A 19,832-nucleotide genomic window follows, 5' to 3' on the forward strand; every position below is an offset into this window, starting at 1 on the left:
TGACAGTTGTACATTAGACAGTACTGTTACATACAAAAGTGCAGACAATACAGACCCAGCAAGCCCCCGCCCCTCCCACCTTCCGACCACTCTAAGGCAGCCCGCCCCTACCCACCTTCCGGTTCTCGGTCCACCCCATGCCCCTTCCAGTTCTCGGTCCGCCCTGACACACCTTTTGACCACCTCTAGGACAGCCCGCCCCGGTACCCGCCCAGGGTGACAGCAGTGATCCTGTTTATATCTATCAGCCAGGGCTCACTGATTGGACCAGATTAACAACCCCACTCAGGGAACTGCTATGAGGTCCACCTGGCTGACCGTGTTACAATTTCTAGACTCTGATTTAAATGTCTGGCAGCATAAACTGTGAAAGGGTAAATATGTAATGTAAGTATGGGCTAGGATGCCAGATGGATAGAATGTCAGCATGTCAGTTAGTGAACAAGTACTTAGGATAAGCTAGGAGTGTTGGATCTGGCCAGGGAGTTCTCTAGTCCATCTGGAATTGAGATGTCAGATAAGGATGTGATCAGAGATGAGGTGTATCCATTCTAAGGGGGTGTCAGTGGGTGTGCTATTAGGAGCTCAGGGTGTGTAAGAGCTTGTGGTTAAGGTGTACTTTGGAATGACAATTGAGTTTGGGGGTGGGGGCAGTGTCAATTTATTACTTTAGGAGTTATTGTAGGTTTTTAACCAACTTAACATTAATTGCTACCCAGGAGATGTTAAGTGAATCAGAGCCTCCAAATTATCCTAATGGTGGATTCCAGATGCAGGGAAATTACCCATCTGGAAATTCAGTTTTACAGACAAGTAATGTGGAGTTGGCTGGATTGCAGGTTTGAGCTTACAACTCCAGCTTAGTCTGCTGCAACTGCTCTTTGGCCATCAGAATATCTGAGTTGATGTCTTGAAGGTTGTTCCAAAGCAAAAGCATATCTCAGTCTTAAAATATTTCATTTTCATTTTGTGTGTTGACGTTATGTCAACCTTTTCGTGATTTACGCAGTGTTTATTTAACCTTATCAGATTGAATATGTAAGTATGAAACAACTTGCCAAGTTAACCTGTTATCAAGTAAAGTTAAAGACTAAATTTCTTTTGTGTTTACAGTTTATTAAAGTATGATGTGGGGATAAAGCTGTTTTCTTATGTTGCAGTAAGTTTCCTTACCTCAGACATTCTCCACCTCTGCTCAACAACAAAGCCGCTTAAGTTTTGTTCATGCCCAGAATGCTGGCTGTGGGTTAATACCATTTAATTTGTTTATCCATTTTGAAAAACTCTGTTGTCAAATGGTAGCAGTTGAAGGGATAGTAAATAATCAGCTCTGTTTCCTTCATGTGGTAAGACATATCAGGATGCTAGTGTGCTTCAAAACAGAGCAAACAAATGTTTTTGCTAGTGTATAAGCTGAAAAAAATGTAGTAGTGAATTTGTGTATACATATGTGTTTTGTCTGTATGTATTTCATTGTCAAATATGGTTTTGTTTCAATTGCTTTTGTAGCCTGAAGAGAAGCAAAAGGCAGCTCAACAGTTTAATAAACTTCAAGCTGCTATGAAAGTGCTTGGTATTTCGGTTGATGAACAGAAAGCTTTCTGGCATATCTTGGGTGCTATCTACCACTTGGGGGCAGCAGGAGCCACTAAAGGTAATACGCTGAATTTAGGAACAATCCAATAACATGGATCTCAATTTTATTTGGCAGGATTTTCATGAGCATAACTATATAGGCGTTACTTTATATGTATCATACCTGTTGTTTGTTACATAAACCAATGTATAGCTTTTGTGAAATCACTGCATCTACTTGACTTTAAGTACAGTGGTGGTGAATTTCCTCTGGGTTGTTCCACTTCCCTGCTATAGCTTTGGTAGAAGAATCATGGAATCCCAGGTAAAATGAATGACATTTTAGTCAAGAGATTTTGCAATTCTTTCACCGAAGGGATGGCAACAAATGAGAGAATGTCCATTGCATTATGTTTAAAATGCAATTTTATAGTTGCTTACAAACTGTAGATTGGAAAAATTCATTATATTTTGTGTTTTTTTGTGAATTGACTGAATTTATTTCTTGCTGCTCAAGATTTTGCAAATACTAATATTTTAATGCTTACCGCATTTCTTTTATTATCCAGTAAAATCAGAGACTAAGGTAGAGAAATTCAACTCCTAGCTGCCCTTTCTAATACATTTGAAAACTGGCAGCCAACAGTTGAAAATGTGGGACATGCCCAGTGCTTGATTGGAGCAATGTTCAGGTGGGCCTGCCCACATTGGATATGCATAAGCCTACTTGCTGTGTAGAATGTTGACCCATGCCAGTTGTCAGACCTGAATGCAAAATGTAGGTGCAAATTGGCAATTTTGTGTTATGCAAGTTAAGTTCTACAGATTTCTCATGACCTTGGTGCTGTCAAGCCTAAATTTGTCCACTTCTGTTTTTAGACACAAACGTTAAATACGGGATATTGTGGTAAGAAGCATAGCAAAGTTATTTATTGCTTGGATGGTGCAAGTCTAGAGGAACAGAGACACCTTGGAGTAGCAATGCACAAATCACTGAATGTTGTACCACAGGTTAGCAAAAGCAGAACAACTACTGGACTTTATTTCTAGAAGGATAGGATTGAAGAAAAGCAAGAAATTTACCTTAAATCTTGATTGGACTTTATTTATACTGCATGTAACTTGGTTCGATATTTTGTTTAAAAAGGACTTAAGGCGATAGAGAGGGTGCAAAGTAGATTTAAGAGAATGAAACCAAAAAATATATTGGTAAATATATTAGGAAAGTGTTTCCAGACTAGTTTTCTTGATTCTTGACCAAATAGAAGTATTCAAGATAAAGAAAAGTTTGGTAAGAGTACACAAAAACAGAATGTTCCATCTTGTGGGGAGCAACCTCTCTAGCGCCTTTAAATCCTTTTTTTAAATAATAGGTTGACGAGAATTACTTGCAGTTTAAATACTGTCTAATCAAGATTTAGTACAAATTGCCTGCTTTTCTTCAATTCTATCCTACTAGCAATAAAGTCTTGTACTTGTTCTGCTTTTGCTAATCTGTGGCATAACGTTTAGTGATTGTTGTATTCTACCTCAAGGCCTTTCTGTTTCTCTACCTCACCTGGACTTGCACCTTCCAAGCAATAAATAATTGTAATTCTTCTATATTCTATTACAACTGCTCTTTGGCATCATATTTAATTGCTCCATGGGTGTTAAAAAGATCAAATGGTTTATTGTTAAAGGCATGTATGATAATTTAGGTTATGTCAAATTTGAAAGTCTTATTGGTGTAAATAACATTAATCTTATTACATTTTATCCTATGATTGCAGTGCCATGTGAATATTTCAGACATGGATATTTTGTGCTCTTGTTATTTTCATCATAGATGATTGGTTGTATCATTTTCTATTGTTTAAAAGTTGAAGTCAGTTTATTGTTAAATCCCCTTACCTGTTGGCTTGGCTATAAATATGGTGCTTAGTTCTTAGGTGCTGAATAAGGAATGTGAGGGAAAGGAATTTGAATCGTACATCATTCAGTGAGATCATGGTGATTTAATTGGGTTGGGAGGTATAGGGTAGGGGCTGCAAAATGACTTACTTCTGTTCCTATTCAGCTAGTGCTGTGTCCCAACCTTGGGAGGAAACAAGTAGCCCTTAGTCCTTAACACACTTTGATATGCTGCTGGAAAGTTTTTGAGCTGAAATTTCCTTTATTTACAACCAAAAACACACAGTTGAGGTTCAAAGCAAGTATCATAGATAAAAGATTACTTAATTTCTTATAGTCTTTCAGAATTGCTTGACTTCTGGTACTAAACCGAAGCAGCTATTGTGTGTATTCAAGCCTTACTTAATGCTGCCATGTCAATTTGTAACTCATCCACAAGATGGCACTGTAAGTGTTATTTAAGAGTTTTCATGTAATGCTCATTTAAATTTATGTACAAAAGAGGAATGTTCAAAACTAGTGTAGAGTTTTATTCTTTCTTCTCTCAAACAAAACACACCACCTAAAACTCTGTTCCTCTCCTGCATTGTAACTGCTTCAGTTTGACAGCTTATCACCTTGAGTGTTTTGTTAAACTTCCTTCGCACGTAGAAATCTAAGCAGATACTTGCTCAATTTTTTTAAGAAAAAAGACTTTCCTGTCTGAAATTACAACATGTTAAAAACTGACACTGGAGATGTGTACCGATATTTTTGCACTCCCACACCAAACTTTTCTGATAGTGTCAATACAAATTACAGTTGTTTAGTGAGCCAGATGATGTATTTACCTCTGTAAATTCAGCATGTAGCATTTAATGTGCAATAAGTTCACAGCTTTAACACAATGCAAAAACAAATAATTTCTTTAATATAATTTGATGAAACTTTGATTCTACAGTAGTTCTGAACGTCTATGTAACAATTTTAATGTTTTGATCTTATATTTATATTAATTAATTGTGGTTTTTAAAGCTTCTTAAAACTATTTTACACAATAGTTAGTGTCAACAGATGTAGTCCTTAGTAACACTGTTCACGTAGTATGTGGCAAATCTTGAAACCATGTTTTCAAATCAATTATGATTAAGCAACAGTACCATTTACTGTGCAATCCTGAAATGATGTATGTGCTACTGGGTAAATAAGTGATTAGAGTTTGCATTCTAGGTTAACAGACAGTTAAATCTGAAATAGTTGACATAATACGTTTATTTTGAATGGCTCACATGTACTTTTTTGAACTAATTGTTGTAAGCATGGATTGTTAGTCTAAGTGACTAACAATTATCTGCTTGTTTTGCGGTGCGATGGTTTTTTTTAACTGATGAATATTAAAATTGCCTTCTAACACTTTGTTTTGTTTGCATGTTGCATGCCGTTCCATTACAACACAGATGGTGATGAAGGTAAAATGTTCATCTATATTCTATATTCTCTGCAAAGCTACTTTTTTCTTGTAAATATACGTTTCCTACATGGAGTAGGCCTTCATTGAGCTAATGATTGGGCTTTTTTATTCCATTTCCTTTAATTTTGAAATGTCAACAGTCATTCATCCAATGTATTCTGTGAAGCTATACTAATGCATATAGTCATTTAATTTCATTTTATTGCACATGTAGATTTTCAAATACTTAATGCAAATTGCCAGTTGCAGTTAAATCATTTGGGACAAACCATCATTTTATCCTGTACTTCTATTACCAGAAAAAAAGTATATGATAAATAGAGCCAAACAGTATTTCATTCCCCATTTTTCCCATTGGTTTTGTAACTTTGGCTCTTCTGAAGGTGAAGTTTGATGTTGGAGCAGATCTGGACTATAGTAGGCCATGCTGGTCTTTAGCTCAACTCCAGTTAGTTGAAACAAAAATTGCTGGAGAAATTCAGCAGGTATGGCAGCATCTGTGAAGAAAAAGCAGAATTAACATTGAGTCGAGTGACCCTTCTTCAAAGTATTCTTTGCTCTGAAGAAAGATCGCAGGACTTGAAACATTAACTCTGTTCTCTTCCACAGGTGCTGCCAGAACTGCTGAATTTCTCCAGCAATTTGTTTTTAAGATTTCAAGCATCCGCAGTTCTTTGTTTTATTCCAATTAGCTGACGTGGCTTCAAATCCTTTGATGCATTTATCCAGCATGTATAAGATTAGAGTTGAAAGCTCCAGTTTTCTGAACAACCTTTTTTTTGGCAATAATGCCAGATTTCCGTTGCACTTTGAATGAAAGTACTTTTTAAAAATGTGTTCTTTCATGGATGCGTGCCAAATACATTTGTTGTCTGTCCCTAATTGCCCCAAAATTAATGTCTTACCAAGCCATTTTAGTGGGCAGTTAAGAGTCATCCCCATTGCAATGGGTCCAGAGTCACAAGTGAGCCAGACCAGGTGAAAATGTCAGATTTCCTCAAAGACATTAGTGAACCAGATGGGTAATTATAATGATCGCTGGTAGTTACAATGGTTGCTACTGAGACTAACTTTCAGTTTCAGATTTTTACCAATTGTATTTAAATTCCACTTTATTGATTTCTGCTTACTGATTTCCCTCTTAAATGGCCTAGGCCTAATATTAACATTTTTAAGATTGAGTATGATGGAATGTGTTTAAACTGCAGTGAACATGCACTGGGCCATGCCCACCATTAGAAAAGAACCCCACGAAGTTGTAAAGGGGCCTGGCAGCTGTTAGCACTCAGTTTGAATTCCACTGCAGCCATTGCTACATTTGAGGTTTTGGCCCATAGTTTGGAATATCCCAGTGTGTAATCTGAAGCATGATTTCCCTTTGCAATCCCACTCATTTAACTTAAAACCAATATTCCATTCTTCATTTTTATTGATTTTAGAACTGTTGTCCAACTTGAAATGATTTATGTGCTTGTACTCACAAATCTTTTCACTTCTGTATGGGTGCTAGATTTTTACAAGAGAAAAATGCACCAATCTTGAACTTGCAAACTTCATGCTTGGCCACATCTGCCATATTATGGCCCATTTATTTAATTGGTTAATGTTCCTTCCTCTCCTATCTGCATAATATATTGTCTCTTGTAATTTAATGTATTTTTAGCAGTCGTCAGCCCCCTTTATGGTAAAGGCAGTTTGAGTGTTGTTAACACCAATTTTTATTCTCTCAATTCAGAGAGGAATGAATTGCTTAGCCAGAAATTTTCTTCTAGTTCATCAAGTACCTTCATGAATCAATAAAGGTGTGAGAGTTTGATTAGATTAGATTACAGTGTGGAAACAGGCCCTTCGGCCCAACAAGTCCACACCGACCTGCCGAAGCGCAACCCACCCATACTCCTACATTTACCCCTTACTTAACACTATGGACAATTTAGTATGGCCAATTCACTGACGTGCACATCTTTGGACTGTGGGAGGAAACCGGATCACCCGGAGGAAACCCACGAAGACACGGGGAGAACGTGCAAACTCCACACAGTCAGTCGCCTGAGGCGGGAATTGAACCCGGGTCTCTGGCGCTGTGAGGCAGCAGTGCTAACTGCTGGGCCACCATGCCGCCCACTAACGAGCTTAGAATTTCCTAGAAGATAATCATGTGGCAAATATACTCCACTGGAGTATGATATTGGCACTGCCAGTGAATCCAATATCAATTTAACTGATATGATATTTCAGAAATAAAGTTAACCTGAAAATTGGTCAAATTCACTATAGTTCAAAATGAGACCGTTCTAGTTTATGAGCCAAGACTAAATAGCACCTTTAGTCAGATGCTCTACAACATGCCAGCGAAGCTTTTGTATCGTTTTATTCCTTTTCTTGAAATGCTTCCACTTATCGTAAAAGAAATAGAGAGGAAGGCCAGTTTGGTCTTTCATAAATGGAGGACCTTCCAGAATTAGTTCAGCATTGTATTCTGGATAGGTATAATTATTGGGTGTGCAATTGTGGATCCAAGGCACACATACCAGGTGATTAGCAACATATAATGTACAAGTAGAAAGTATTTAGCATTTATTCTATCTTTGTATTAAATTGTTGAGTCATGTATGAAGTATAATCATTTTCATGGACATTCAAAACTTAATTTCATCATGGATTTTTTTTCCATTGTAGGAAATGGTCTTGACAATGAACCATGCCTGCAATGGAGGCAAGTCCATTTGTGATTAACTTAGCATTTCTACAGCACTGTAGTTTTGCAAAGTTTTCTTTGAGCCTAGCTCTTTGAGCTTACCATGACATTTTTTAAAATAAGTCTATATGATGCCTTTTGTCATTTATAAAGGATACTTTATTTGGCAAACACTTTTGTATTTAAAAGAGCAGTGCATTAAATTAGTTTTAATTTTTGGTAACATCAGTGTATAATAAAAAATTGATGGCAAAACTGCAGTATTAGGACTTTTTTTTGTGTGCTTAGACCAAAAGTTAAAATTTTAATATGTGAGAAGGCTCGGATTAGATAAGAGGCAATGATGCCAAATGATTTAAGCTTCTTTCCTGGAGTTTGTACCAACTTCAGCATTGACCTAATAATGCTAGTGGGTAAAGGTAAAATTATGAAATTTATGAGCTTAAGTAAATTTGCTGCCTAGCATTTAGTTTTGGAAAACGTGAAATGCTCCAGTTGGTGGAAATCTGAAGTATAAGCAGCAGATGCTGAAAATATTCAGCAATTGAGGCAGCAACCGGTAGATAGGAGAGCACTTTCCTCTCCAAAGATGCTGATTGATCTCCTGAGCACGTTTAGTATTTGCTGTTTATACTTCATTCGAGGAAGATACTGCTTGATTCTCCACCATTTTTGAGGAACTGAAATTTTAAGTGGATTATGGCATTTCCTATGTTGTGTACCAAGACATCCATTAAAAACAATTTGGTAAATGTTTGCAGGAAGGTTCAAAGCAATAAAATTCCAGGATGACGAGTACTTGGTTAAGGAATAAATGGCAGTTGGTAGTTGTTAGAGCAGTTATTTTTTGGGAAGGAGAGGTGGAGATCTGAATAGAGTGACTTCTGACTCCTTGTTGAGATCCTTTCCTATTAATTGAACAAAACTTGTGCAGATTAAATTAAAATGTAATGGTCTATGTGATTCTGGGAAAGAAAAAACTGATATTTTGTGTGGTGTTTTTGATTTAAGAATTAAGGTCATCGTTCTGGTAACAGAAAAGGTTCCAGCAAGTAAGTGTGTGATCAGCTTCTGGAAAATGAACAAGAGAATAGTAGGGTCAACATAAGCATAAATATAGAGGAGTCTAGATTGTAGGCATAGTTCTCTGCTCAAGCTACTTAATTTGGAAGTTTAGAACAAACTGGAGTATAGGAAGCATCTCTTACAACAAATTTGTTTAAAAAGTTGGCTATTGGCTTAAGAAGTTGAAAATTCTTTAGTAACAATGAATTGAGCTTTTGGTATAGCCAAATTGTGAGGGGGGGATAAAGTTTTAGATGTCAAATTTCACAATTAAAGACTATTCTAGAGTAATTTACAATCTTAGGATGGCTGGAGGAGATTTGAAATGAGTGCCTTGCCGGAAGCAAACAAACACCCAGAAATTTCCAGTTTGTATATGAGACACTAGCGCGTTAATCTTCCATTTTTTGATAAGTATCTGACTTGAGAATTTTACAGTACAAGGCAAATAAATGTAGAAATAAAGTGGAATTCAGCCCTTTGAGTTTGAGTAAGAATTCATTGCATTTTAATTTTGGCATAACTGAATATTTAAGATAGCCTATAGTTCATGTTCTTTTGATTTTTACAGTAGAATTCCGATGTTCAAACCAAGAATCTTATAGCTTCATTCCTTTAGTAAATACTTGAAGTTTCAGATTCAAAATAAATTAAAACTGTTAATAGTATCCACTGAAACCATAACAGTTAATACGAAACAAGAGAAGGCCTTTTGATGTTAAGAGGTAGCACGGATGGTACAAAATAAGGCGTACAATATATGTAGAAGAGTAAAACCTTGGGACGTGAAATGCAAAATATTGTATAAAAAGATGGCCTGCATGAATGGTATTGAAACAGTTTTCAATGCAATTTAGATAAATCTGAAGTCTTATCCATGTGCTCAACAAAGAAACCCACCATGGACCATCAGTTGTCATAGCAAAAGAACAGTATATAGTCTGAACAGTAGAATTCAATCCAGTCATATTTTAACTACTATCTCCACCTTTTGGTTCTTCAGAGAAAAGGGACAAGTCAGGGGAAAAAGCACCTCAATGAATGACTTGAAGCAATAACAAACACTGCTTGCTTTTATTTTATTCAGTCGTATTCTTTTATTGTTGAATTTATGCGCCTAGTGTTTTCCACATATGAGTGTGTGTGTGTGTGTGTTTTATTCACCTGGAATAAACTATCATAGATCTTGCTGTTTAAGTTGGCCTCTGTATAGCACAGTTTTAAATTTAGATGTATGAAATTGGAGTAAAATTCTGATAATAGTTTTCCTTTTTAGCCTTAGACAATGTGGCATTTTCTGTGTAATGTAGTTAAGTACCTATGAAAGAGTATCCAAATCTGAATTGACTTGAAATAATATAGAAAGGGAACTCAGTCAATCTATTCCCATCCTGCTATAAATAATATGTATAGAATAAATATACTGACTGGAAGGATGAAATAAAGTAGAGTTAGATCTTAGTATTAACTGTCTGTTCCTTATAACTAGACATGACCAAACTGTTAATGTCCATTTTGTCATTCTATTCAATTTAGTAGTTTTTTCCATATTAAATGTATAGGTATATTTACATTTAAAGTGATTTGAATATGCTAACTAAATTGATCTTTTTTGTTACAAATTCAAGCTGGGAGAAGACAGTTTGCCAGACATGAATGGGGTCAAAAAGCAGCCTATCTGCTGGGTTGTAACTTGGAAGAATTGTCCTCTGCACTTTTTAAGCACCAGCCAAAAGGTGCACTTCAGAGATCAACTTCCTTCCGTCAAGGGCCAGATGAATGTGGACAGGGCGATGGGTCAGGTAAAAGGCATACCATATATTGACCAATGCTGCTTATTGTAAATGGTTTATCAGATAATATCGAGAAATGTTGTGTTTTCTTTTAAATGAAATTTTTATGCATCTTTTATTTAACTTGTATACCTGGTAAAATTTGTTTTTAGTGATTGACCAAATATGAATATACCCAAACCAATGTAGTATTGTTACATAGCACCAAACATTTATTTTTGTTGTGCCATTTGTGGTTGGTCTTAGTTGAACATAAATGAAGGAAAGTATGGAACTTAATTATATAGACATTTTACAATCAACAGATAATACTTGACAGGTACCAGCTGCCCCACATCCAGAGAGCTCTGAGAAGAAAAAAAAAGAAAAAAAAATACTTAGAAATGTTGCAACCAATTTGAATGCAGCAAAGTACCACAACTAATAAATAATCTAATTATGATGGTCTCTGTCAATTAACTTGTCAATCTCCATAATATTGGCCAGGTTATCATCAGAATTTGTTGATACATTTCAACTAATGTCTAGTTTAACTCAGTAAGTTCAATTTAATGTGTTTTTGACCAGGCCAGATCCCCTCAAAGTATTTTAAGAAGGTAGTCTAGACCTTTCTTATTTTAAAGGCAGATACGAAGTGGATATTCCAGGTGTGTGCAGCTGGTCAAACCACTTGGCTTTAAGAAAAACAGAATTTATTTAAACACTACAATTGAAACATGAATATAAGAAAGCTGAATTTAGAATAATATAGCTGTTGGAAAACTTAACCGACGCAATACAACAACTTGACTAAGGAACTGTGCCAATTCCCATAATATCTCATAAACACATCCCTTGGCAAAAGGTAAATTCAAACACAGATTCTTACAGACAGGAGAGATTTCAGAGAGAAAGGTCAGCCAGGGATTATCTGCTGAAGCATGGAACCTTATTGCATTACAGCAGCTACAACTAAACCAAACTAGAAAAAACCTGAACTGGGGGAACTGACCACTCCCCTGCCATTGTTAAAGTAGACCGTTCGAGACATTTTGGTATCTCTGCCTTTATGACCTCTCTTGAAGGGAAAAAGAAACTCAAGGACAAAATAACCTTTTTAAAGTGACAGCATCATCACAGATTTAACTAGTAAGGTTAAATTATTAAATTAAATTAGAAACTAGTAAGATAGCACCTCTGATGATTAACTATTCATTAATATGGATAATTTACCAAAATAAATAATACTGATTTGCTAACTCTAAATTAGTCCCCAATAAAATGACTATTGCCACTCTGGCTATCCCCCTGAAGAGGATTGATCTCTGTATCTTTAAGTACAAGGCAACCAGTCTAGCCAACCACCACCAGATTTGGTTGGTCCATGTAAAACACTGTCTGATTCTAATCTGATCTGCTCAAATTGTTCTCTATTCAAGGATGATCCTGGAAAGTAAAAATAACCCCAGCTTTACTTGTCCCCACTATCCTTACTTTCAAATGTTTGTAAGAGGTCATCAACTATATTGTTATTAAGATTGAGACTGTTCAATTAACTGCCTCTGCTGCATCCCTCCCTCCAGTCCACCATACTAAACCTCCTTGGGAGCTGCCCTCACCCACTATTCTCTATCTTCTGAGTTCTCTCTTACTATTTGTTGTGCTCTCAGAAGCAAGTTTAGTCAGTGCAACCCACTTTTGCTCCCCTGACCTTATTTTCACTAAACTGCTGATCGCCCAACTACTTCCTCCCGCTTTCCATGTTAGTTAATATTATTAACAATTTATCTTCTAGTTTTGTCCTTTGTTCATTTAAATTTATTAATATCATGACCCCTCTTCTAAAAGAACAATCCAATCTCACTGTCCTTGCAAATTACATCCTGCCATCAATCTTTGTGTTCTCAAGAAATGAAGGTGGTGGTGTCTCAAATTTATGCTCATCTTTGCTGGAATCTCATGTTTGAATGACTCTAAACAGGTTTTCACCATGAAACAGCTCTTATCAAAGTCACAAATGGCATCCTGTGTGATTGTGACAAAAGTAAGCTTTCCTTGCTCATCCTCCCTAATTTACCTGGAACCTTTGATATCGTTAATTAAACTATCTCCAACCTCTCTCTCCACTGTCACCTAGCTAGGTGGAACTGTTTTCATCTGGTTCTATTTAAATCTATCTAATCATGTTCAGAGAATCAATTGACATTGCTTATTTTCTGACTTGCGCACAATTACGTCTATTGTCCTCCAACAATGTATCTCCTCCTATTTTGCATCGAAATGGTGCCTCGTGGTTACTTAGCTGAAAGGGGAGCCCTAGTTTTAATATGTACCCCAAAGGCATTCAATATCACCTCATCATTGCTTCCCTTGACTTCGCTGCTAAATTATAACGCTGATTATCTCATTCAGTGCTGGTTGATCAGGAGCTCCTTCCAATTAAATTTTGTGAAAATGTTGCCCCTGAAGTCACTTTTATATCTTTCCCCTCTCGCCCTAAGCCTATGTCCTCTAGTTCTGGAGGGAAAAGACCTTGTCTATTTAACCTATCCATACCCTTCATGATTTTATATATCTCTATAAGATCACCCCTCAGCCTCCGATGCTCCAGGGAAAAAAGCCCCAGCCTATTCAGCCTCTCCTTATAGCTCAAATCCTCCAAACCTGGCAACATCTTTCACTTTTTTCTGAACCTTTTTCAAGTTTTACAACATTCTTCTGATAGGAAGAAAACCAGCTATGCATCTTTATGACTCTATTTGGAACTGTTGAGTTTCATCCCTGTTCTCTGGCGACTAACTAACCACAGACGTATACTACAAGCCCACTGACTCCCACAATTATCTAGACTACACCTCCTCCCACCCTACCTCCTGTACACCATGCCTTTTTCCCAATTCCTCCACCTCCGCCGCATCTGTTCCCAGGATGACCAATTCCACCTCAAAAGTCCAGATGTCCGCCTCCTTCCACGATCTCAACTCTCCTTTCCATGTGGTTGACATTGCCCACCAGCGCATCTTCTCCACTTCACATACCACTGCCCTTTAACCACACCCCTCCCACCGCAACAAGATTAGATCCCCCGATCCTCACCTTCCACCCTACCAATCTCCGCATACAACGCATTATCCTCCACCACTTCTGCCACCTCTAAACGGACCCCACCAAAAGAGAGATATTTCCCTCCTCACCCCATCAGTGTTCCGAAAAGACCATTTCCTCCACAACTCCCTCATCCGGTCCGCCCCCCCTTCCCCACCAGCCTGCACCCCATTCCTGGCACCTTTCCCTGCCACTGCAGGAAGTGCAAAACCTGCGTCCACACTCTCGTTCCTAATGAAGGGCTTATGCCCCAAACGTCAATTCTTCTGCTCCTCGGATGCTGCCTGACCTGCTGTGCTATTCCAGCACTACACTCTCAATTCTGAGCTCCAGCATCTGCAGTCCTCACTTTCTCCTGAAAGGTATTATACCAAACTAAAGAAAACCTTTTTTTAGTATTAACTAATGACGCAATCGATTTTGTTTTAAAAACCTTTCATTTCTGGCTGATGTGCAGAATTGTAGAATGGCTAGGAATTTCAATGACACTGAGACCTTTAGCACTGCCTCCTAAACTGTCCATTTACAGATCTGCCTGTAGGTGGTGGCAAATATAGGCGAGTGGGACCCTAGTCAAGCAAAGACTTTTCCAGCACTGCCTTTCACTCATCTGCAAATAGTTGTTGCAATGCCACTCTCTCTGTCTATTCACTGCTCGATGGCACTAAGACTGTACTTTCCTCTTTAGATGCTGCGTGTTTAGCCACCTCTGCAGTCTCTTGAGCTTTGTCTCTGATCCGTGCTGCGCATTGCTTCTCCTTCTCTTGCTTCAAGCAACTGGGTGGCTGCACTGATCTGTGATAAAATATCATGAATAAATTCCTTATTTGCTATTTGAGATCTTGACATAGTCAGGTCTTTAACAGGCTATTTGTATTTTAGGTGAAAATCTTTCCTCCGGAACCTCTACATAAGTGAGAGTTGCCATGGCCCATATCTGGTTTTCCACTTCCTCATTCTGTCAAGATCTTTATAAGTATTGATCTTTACATTGCTTTGCATGCATGCAATAAGCTCAATCTGACTCTTGGTGGCCCTTTAACTTGCTGCAATACGGTCCTGCAACACTGGAATTCTATGGTCTATTTCATCCCTATATCCTGAACTTCCACAAGTGTGGACCTCTGAATGCTCCTGTATGGCTGCAAAGGAATAACCCCCTCTTTTCCCACATCACAATTGTTGGTGAGACTTTGGTAACCTTCAGAATTAAATGAATCACAGGACATGGTTGGGATGTTGGTATTAGGAATTGATGAAGCTTTTTGCCTTTATTCTGCAGCAAGTGCTTCCTTTCAGTGAGCAGACTTTAACTGAGTGTTCACACGCAATAGTACTTCAGTTTTTCCTTCAGTTCCTTTGATTAGGTGTGTAGGAACATGTGCAAACATATGTCAATGCCCATATCTTTTATACTATACAATTTCTGCAAGACCTTTATTTGAGATGGTGGTTATAATTTTTTCATTTGATTTGTTCATTTTCTACCCATCCCTCTTGACTATGATTTCTCCCCATCACTCGAGCTGACCTACTCCGTTCATAGAACATAGAATACTACAGCATAGTATAGGCCCTTCAGCCCTTGATGTTGCGCTGTCCTGAGAAACCAATCTGAAGCCCATCCTACCTACACTATTCCATTCTCGTCCATATACCTATCCAATGACCATTTAAATGCCTGTAAAGTTGGCTAGTCTACAACTGTTGCAGGCAGTGCGTTCCATTCCCCTATTACTCAGAGTAAAGAAACTACCTCTGATATCTGTTCTATATCTATCACCCCTCAATTTGAAGCTATGTCCCCGCATGCTAGCCATCACCATCCTTGCAAAAAGGCTCTCACTGTCCACCTGATCTAATACTCTGATTATCTTGTACGTCTCAATTAAATCGCACTCAACCTTCTTCACTCTAATGAAAACAACCTCCAGTCCCTCAACCTTTCCTCAAAGACCTTCCCCCCCCCCCCCCCATACCAGGCAACATCCTGGTAAATCTCCTCTGAATCCTTCCCAAAGCTTCCACATCCTTCATGTAATGCAGTGACCAAAACTGTGCACAATACTCAAAGTGCAGCCGCAACTGAGATTTCTACAGCTGCAGCATGATGTCATGGTTCCGAAACACGATCCCTCTACTAATAAAAGCTAACACATCGTATGCCTTCTTAACAGTCCTTCTAACCTGCGTGGCAACTTTGACGGATTTATGTACATGGACACGGAGATATCTCTGTTCATCTCCGCTACCAAGAACCTTACCATTCACCCAGTTCTCTGCATTCCTGTTACTCCTTCCAAAGTGAATCACCTCACACTTTACTGCATTAAACTCCATTTGCCACCTCTCTGCCCAGCTCTGCAGCTTATCTATGTCCCTCTGTAACCTACAACGTACTTCAGCACTATCCATAACTGTACTGACCTTCGTGCCATCTGCAAATTTACTAACCCATCTTTCTACACCCTCCTCCAGGTCGTTGATAAAAATAACAAACAACAGTGGACCCAAAACACATTCTTGCAGAACCCCACTAGTAATTGAACTCCAAGATCAACATTTCCCATCAACCACCACCCTCTCTTTCAGCTAGCCAGTTTCTGATCCAAACCACTTAATCATCCTCAATCCCATGCCTCTATTTTGTGCAGTAGCCTACCATAGGGAGCCTTATTAAACGCCTTAATGAAGGGGTGGCAAGATCGTTCAATAGTTAGCATTGCTGCCTCAGTGCCAGGGACCCGGGTTCGATTCCAGCCTCGGGCGACTGTCTGTGTGGAGTTTGCACATTCTCCCCGTGTCTGTGTGGGTTTCCACCGGGTGCACCGGTTTCCTCCTACAGTCCAAAGATGTGCAGGTTAGGTGAATTGATCATGCTAAATTGCCAGTAGAGTTAGGTGCATTAGCTAGGGGGAATGGGTCTGGGTGGGTTACTCTTCAGAGAGTCAGTGTGGAGTAGTTTGGCCAAAGGGCCTATTTCCATTCTGTAGGGAATCTAATCTAATCTAATAAAAAAACTTTTTTAAAAAATCCATATACACCACATCAACGGCCTTACCCTCATCCACCCGTTTGGTCACCTTCTCAAAGGACTCAATAAGTTTTGTGAGGCTTGACCTATCCTTCACGAAACTGTGTTGACTATCCCTAATCAACTTATTCCTATTGAGATGATTATAAATCCTAACTCTCATAACCTTTTCCAACACTTTACCCACAACTGAAGCAAGGCTCACTGGTTTATAACTACCAGGGTTGTCTCTACTCCCCTTTTTGAACAAAGAAACAACATTTGCTTATCTCCAGTCTTCTGGTACTATTCATGTAGACAATGATGACATAAAGTTTAAAGCCAAAGGATTTCCTTTGGTGTTCCTGTCTTTTTTCAGTCTCCTGATGACTTATCTTCCTTAATATTTCCTCTCTTCGTCTGATTCCATTACCAGCTAGATCCTAATGTCTAGTTTAGCCTTACACTGTCCTTTGCTCCTTTTCCCTTTGCTGTGTAACTTAGTTCCCCACCCTGAATATGCCACTGCCATTCCTCTTTGCCCCTTTACCCCTATCATTGTGATTCTGCATCCCAATTGCCTCCCTCTATCCCTCCAGTCACACAGCATCCTTCTAGTGAGCCAGGCAATCACATCCTTTCATGTTGGATTCCTTCCTTTCTGCTTAATCCACCTTTTTCTGAACCTTTTGAGTTGAATCCCACTTGCCTGCCTTGGCCAGGTTCGATAGCCTCAGCCCGTGTGACTGCCTTGCTTGTCATGCTTCACTTCTCAAATTCTTAAATTACAAGTAAGACCACATGTGATGGACATTTCTCATGAGCTTTTTAACCTAGTGAGGCCTCACCTCTTGCACTGTAAGAGTTTGTGCAAAGAAACAGCTTGGTTATGAAGGAACCAAACTAATGAAAAATTTTGTACTTGAGATTTGAGAAAGAACTCTAGCCTGTCCCACATACCTAATTTATAAAGTACAGTTTGTGAACACACGGATCCTTTTTTTTAACCTAACAAGATTTGTGCCCAAAAATATAGTTCTAGTGGTCTGGGCTATTAAACACTCTTCATTGCCATGATGGTGGAAGAATACTAAAGTTTGAACCTATTAAACTCTTAATTGCAACATATTTTTTGAGGACACTTGCGCAAAGAATAATTGTGGATGTAAATTTAGTGACTGTCTGGAGAGACTCTGATCCTAGAATGTGACACCTAATGAGATGTAAAGGAAGCTTGAAAGGGAAGGACATAAAAGGGAGAAAATGCACTACTAACTGAACAATAATTTTCTGGGAGTTATCTCAGATTATGTACATAATGGGGGAAAAGACAGAAGTCTGGGCAAGAGATGTTTTGTCTTTCCCTGTCAAGAATACACAGGCACAAGGTTTAAAAGCCAGTTGAACCTTTGTCTGTGCTAGTGGAAGAAAGTGATAGTGAGCTGAAGTACCCCTGGGCACTAGTGGGTTGAGGCACTTATATGTACTTTTAACATATCTTTTACAATTTTTTCTTTCAACTTTCATCTTTCTTGGACTCATTTCTCATCTGTGCATGTGTTTTGTGTTATTAGTTCTTCTCGCAGGCAAACTCATTCCTTTGTCAACTCAAAGCCTGGTTAAGTTGACTCCTTTCAAAATAAACAAGTTTCATCAGGGAGAGAGGTATCCACAAGGAGGGGAATCCTTTATAAATTAACCTTATAATGACCAAAAAAGGTGGTGTGTAAATGAAGGAGGGAGCCAGTTCATCCCATCTAACCTTTGATCATGACATTTTTGGGTATCTGCTCAGGAACTGTCATAAATTTGAGAACCTCGTCCGGGTCTGGTCGTAACACCATGACATGATAACAAATGCAAAGAGAGGTTCCCAACTATCAAGTTTTGGAAAACTGACCCACCTGGAAAGTCCAGAACTTAATACCAAAATTTTAACTTGCCATCAGGAAACTGAACATTTTCCTCCTGACTACTTCAGATTCCATGTCTACCCTTCTTAAAAACTTAAAGTGGACCCAGATGCTTCCATCCATTGTAATAATCATTAGTAAGTTAGGATATACTTTTAAAAAGTACAATACTGTGCATGAACTTGTGTAACTATAATAGTTCAATTATTTTTGTCTTAATAGGCCCTAAGATAACAGCAATAGAATGTCTGGAAGGAATGGCATCCAGTTTATATGGAGAACTGTTTACACTGCTAATCTCACTCATTAATAGGTGAAACTTTATTTTCAGTTGTTACATTTGCATGTAATATTTGCGTGTAAAGGGAAATGAGTATTAGACCTTTTCCAAACATTATGCACGATTGTTTAACCTTGATTTTCTTTGTGTCATTTAGAATTAACATAATTATTGGATAATACCTTCAGCTTCTTATTAGTAGTTACAGAAATTGCCATGAGTAACTTTATTCTTACTCGTTTCACTTCACCTTTTTGAGACAATATGTTCAGATGTCTGAAACTGATGTTATGGAGTTCTGTGTCAAAGCCCTGCTGCTGCTATTCCTCCATTTGTTTGAGACCTTCCTTAAAACTCAGGTCTATAGCCAGAGCTTGGGCCACCCCTCCTAATGTCAACTTCTTTAGTTCTGTGTCTTTGTTTATTTGTCTGCTTGGACATGAAAAAAAAATAAAGTTTAAAGGTTGAATTTATTTGATACTTGCTGTAAATGTAAGATTACAGATACATAAAGGACCATAGAAAAATGCTTAAATTCACAATATCCTTTGGAATAAAGTTAACATTTTTGGTGTAAGGCAGTACGTGCCATGCATGTTTAGTTCTGATAAGTACAGGTTTATGCCATAATTTGATTGTTATGAAAGTCTTCCTAGATTTTATTTTCATCAATTGTGCCTGAAATATGTGGAAGTCCATCATATTTTAGAAGACCACTGAAAAAAATCTGCATGTGTAAAGTATCAGTTGTCCAATGCCAAAGCTATTATAGTATGTAAAACCAAAGAATGTACAGAAATAATATTGACAAGGTTTGATGTTTCTAATATTGTTTTTCTTTCATATCAGGGCGCTTAAATCCACCCAGAATTCAGTTTGTTCAGTAATGATAGTGGACACCCCTGGATTTCAGAATCCAAAGAACACATCACAAGACAGGGCTGCAACTTATGAAGAGCTCTGCCATAATTATGCACAGGAACGTTTACAGATGCTGTTCTATGAGCGAACATTTTTGAAGGAACTTGATCGATACAAAGAGGTATTCTGTTTGCCACAACTCCTGTA

The 19,832-nt window shown here is 38.2% G+C and overlaps 1 protein-coding gene across 19 annotated transcripts in view; it reads left to right on the top strand.

The window, feature by feature from the left end:
- myo18ab (myosin XVIIIAb) overlaps positions 1–19,832 on the top strand; it is a 298,076-nt gene that overhangs the window by 143,996 nt on the left and 134,248 nt on the right. For 18 of the 19 annotated variants that reach the window (XM_043718450.1, XM_043718434.1, XM_043718438.1 and 15 more), the window contains 5 exons: positions 1,510–1,654; positions 4,905–4,916; positions 10,310–10,483; positions 18,707–18,797; positions 19,614–19,806. In XM_043718450.1, the coding sequence (XP_043574385.1) occupies positions 1,510–1,654; positions 4,905–4,916; positions 10,310–10,483; positions 18,707–18,797; positions 19,614–19,806 (615 nt within the window). The remainder of the gene's footprint in view (positions 1–1,509; positions 1,655–4,904; positions 4,917–10,309; positions 10,484–18,706; positions 18,798–19,613; positions 19,807–19,832) is intronic. The other variant, XM_043718437.1, reaches the window with a different exon arrangement.

Source organism: Chiloscyllium plagiosum, chromosome 28 (assembly GCF_004010195.1).
Source record: "Chiloscyllium plagiosum isolate BGI_BamShark_2017 chromosome 28, ASM401019v2, whole genome shotgun sequence".
NCBI lineage: Eukaryota > Metazoa > Chordata > Chondrichthyes > Orectolobiformes > Hemiscylliidae > Chiloscyllium > Chiloscyllium plagiosum.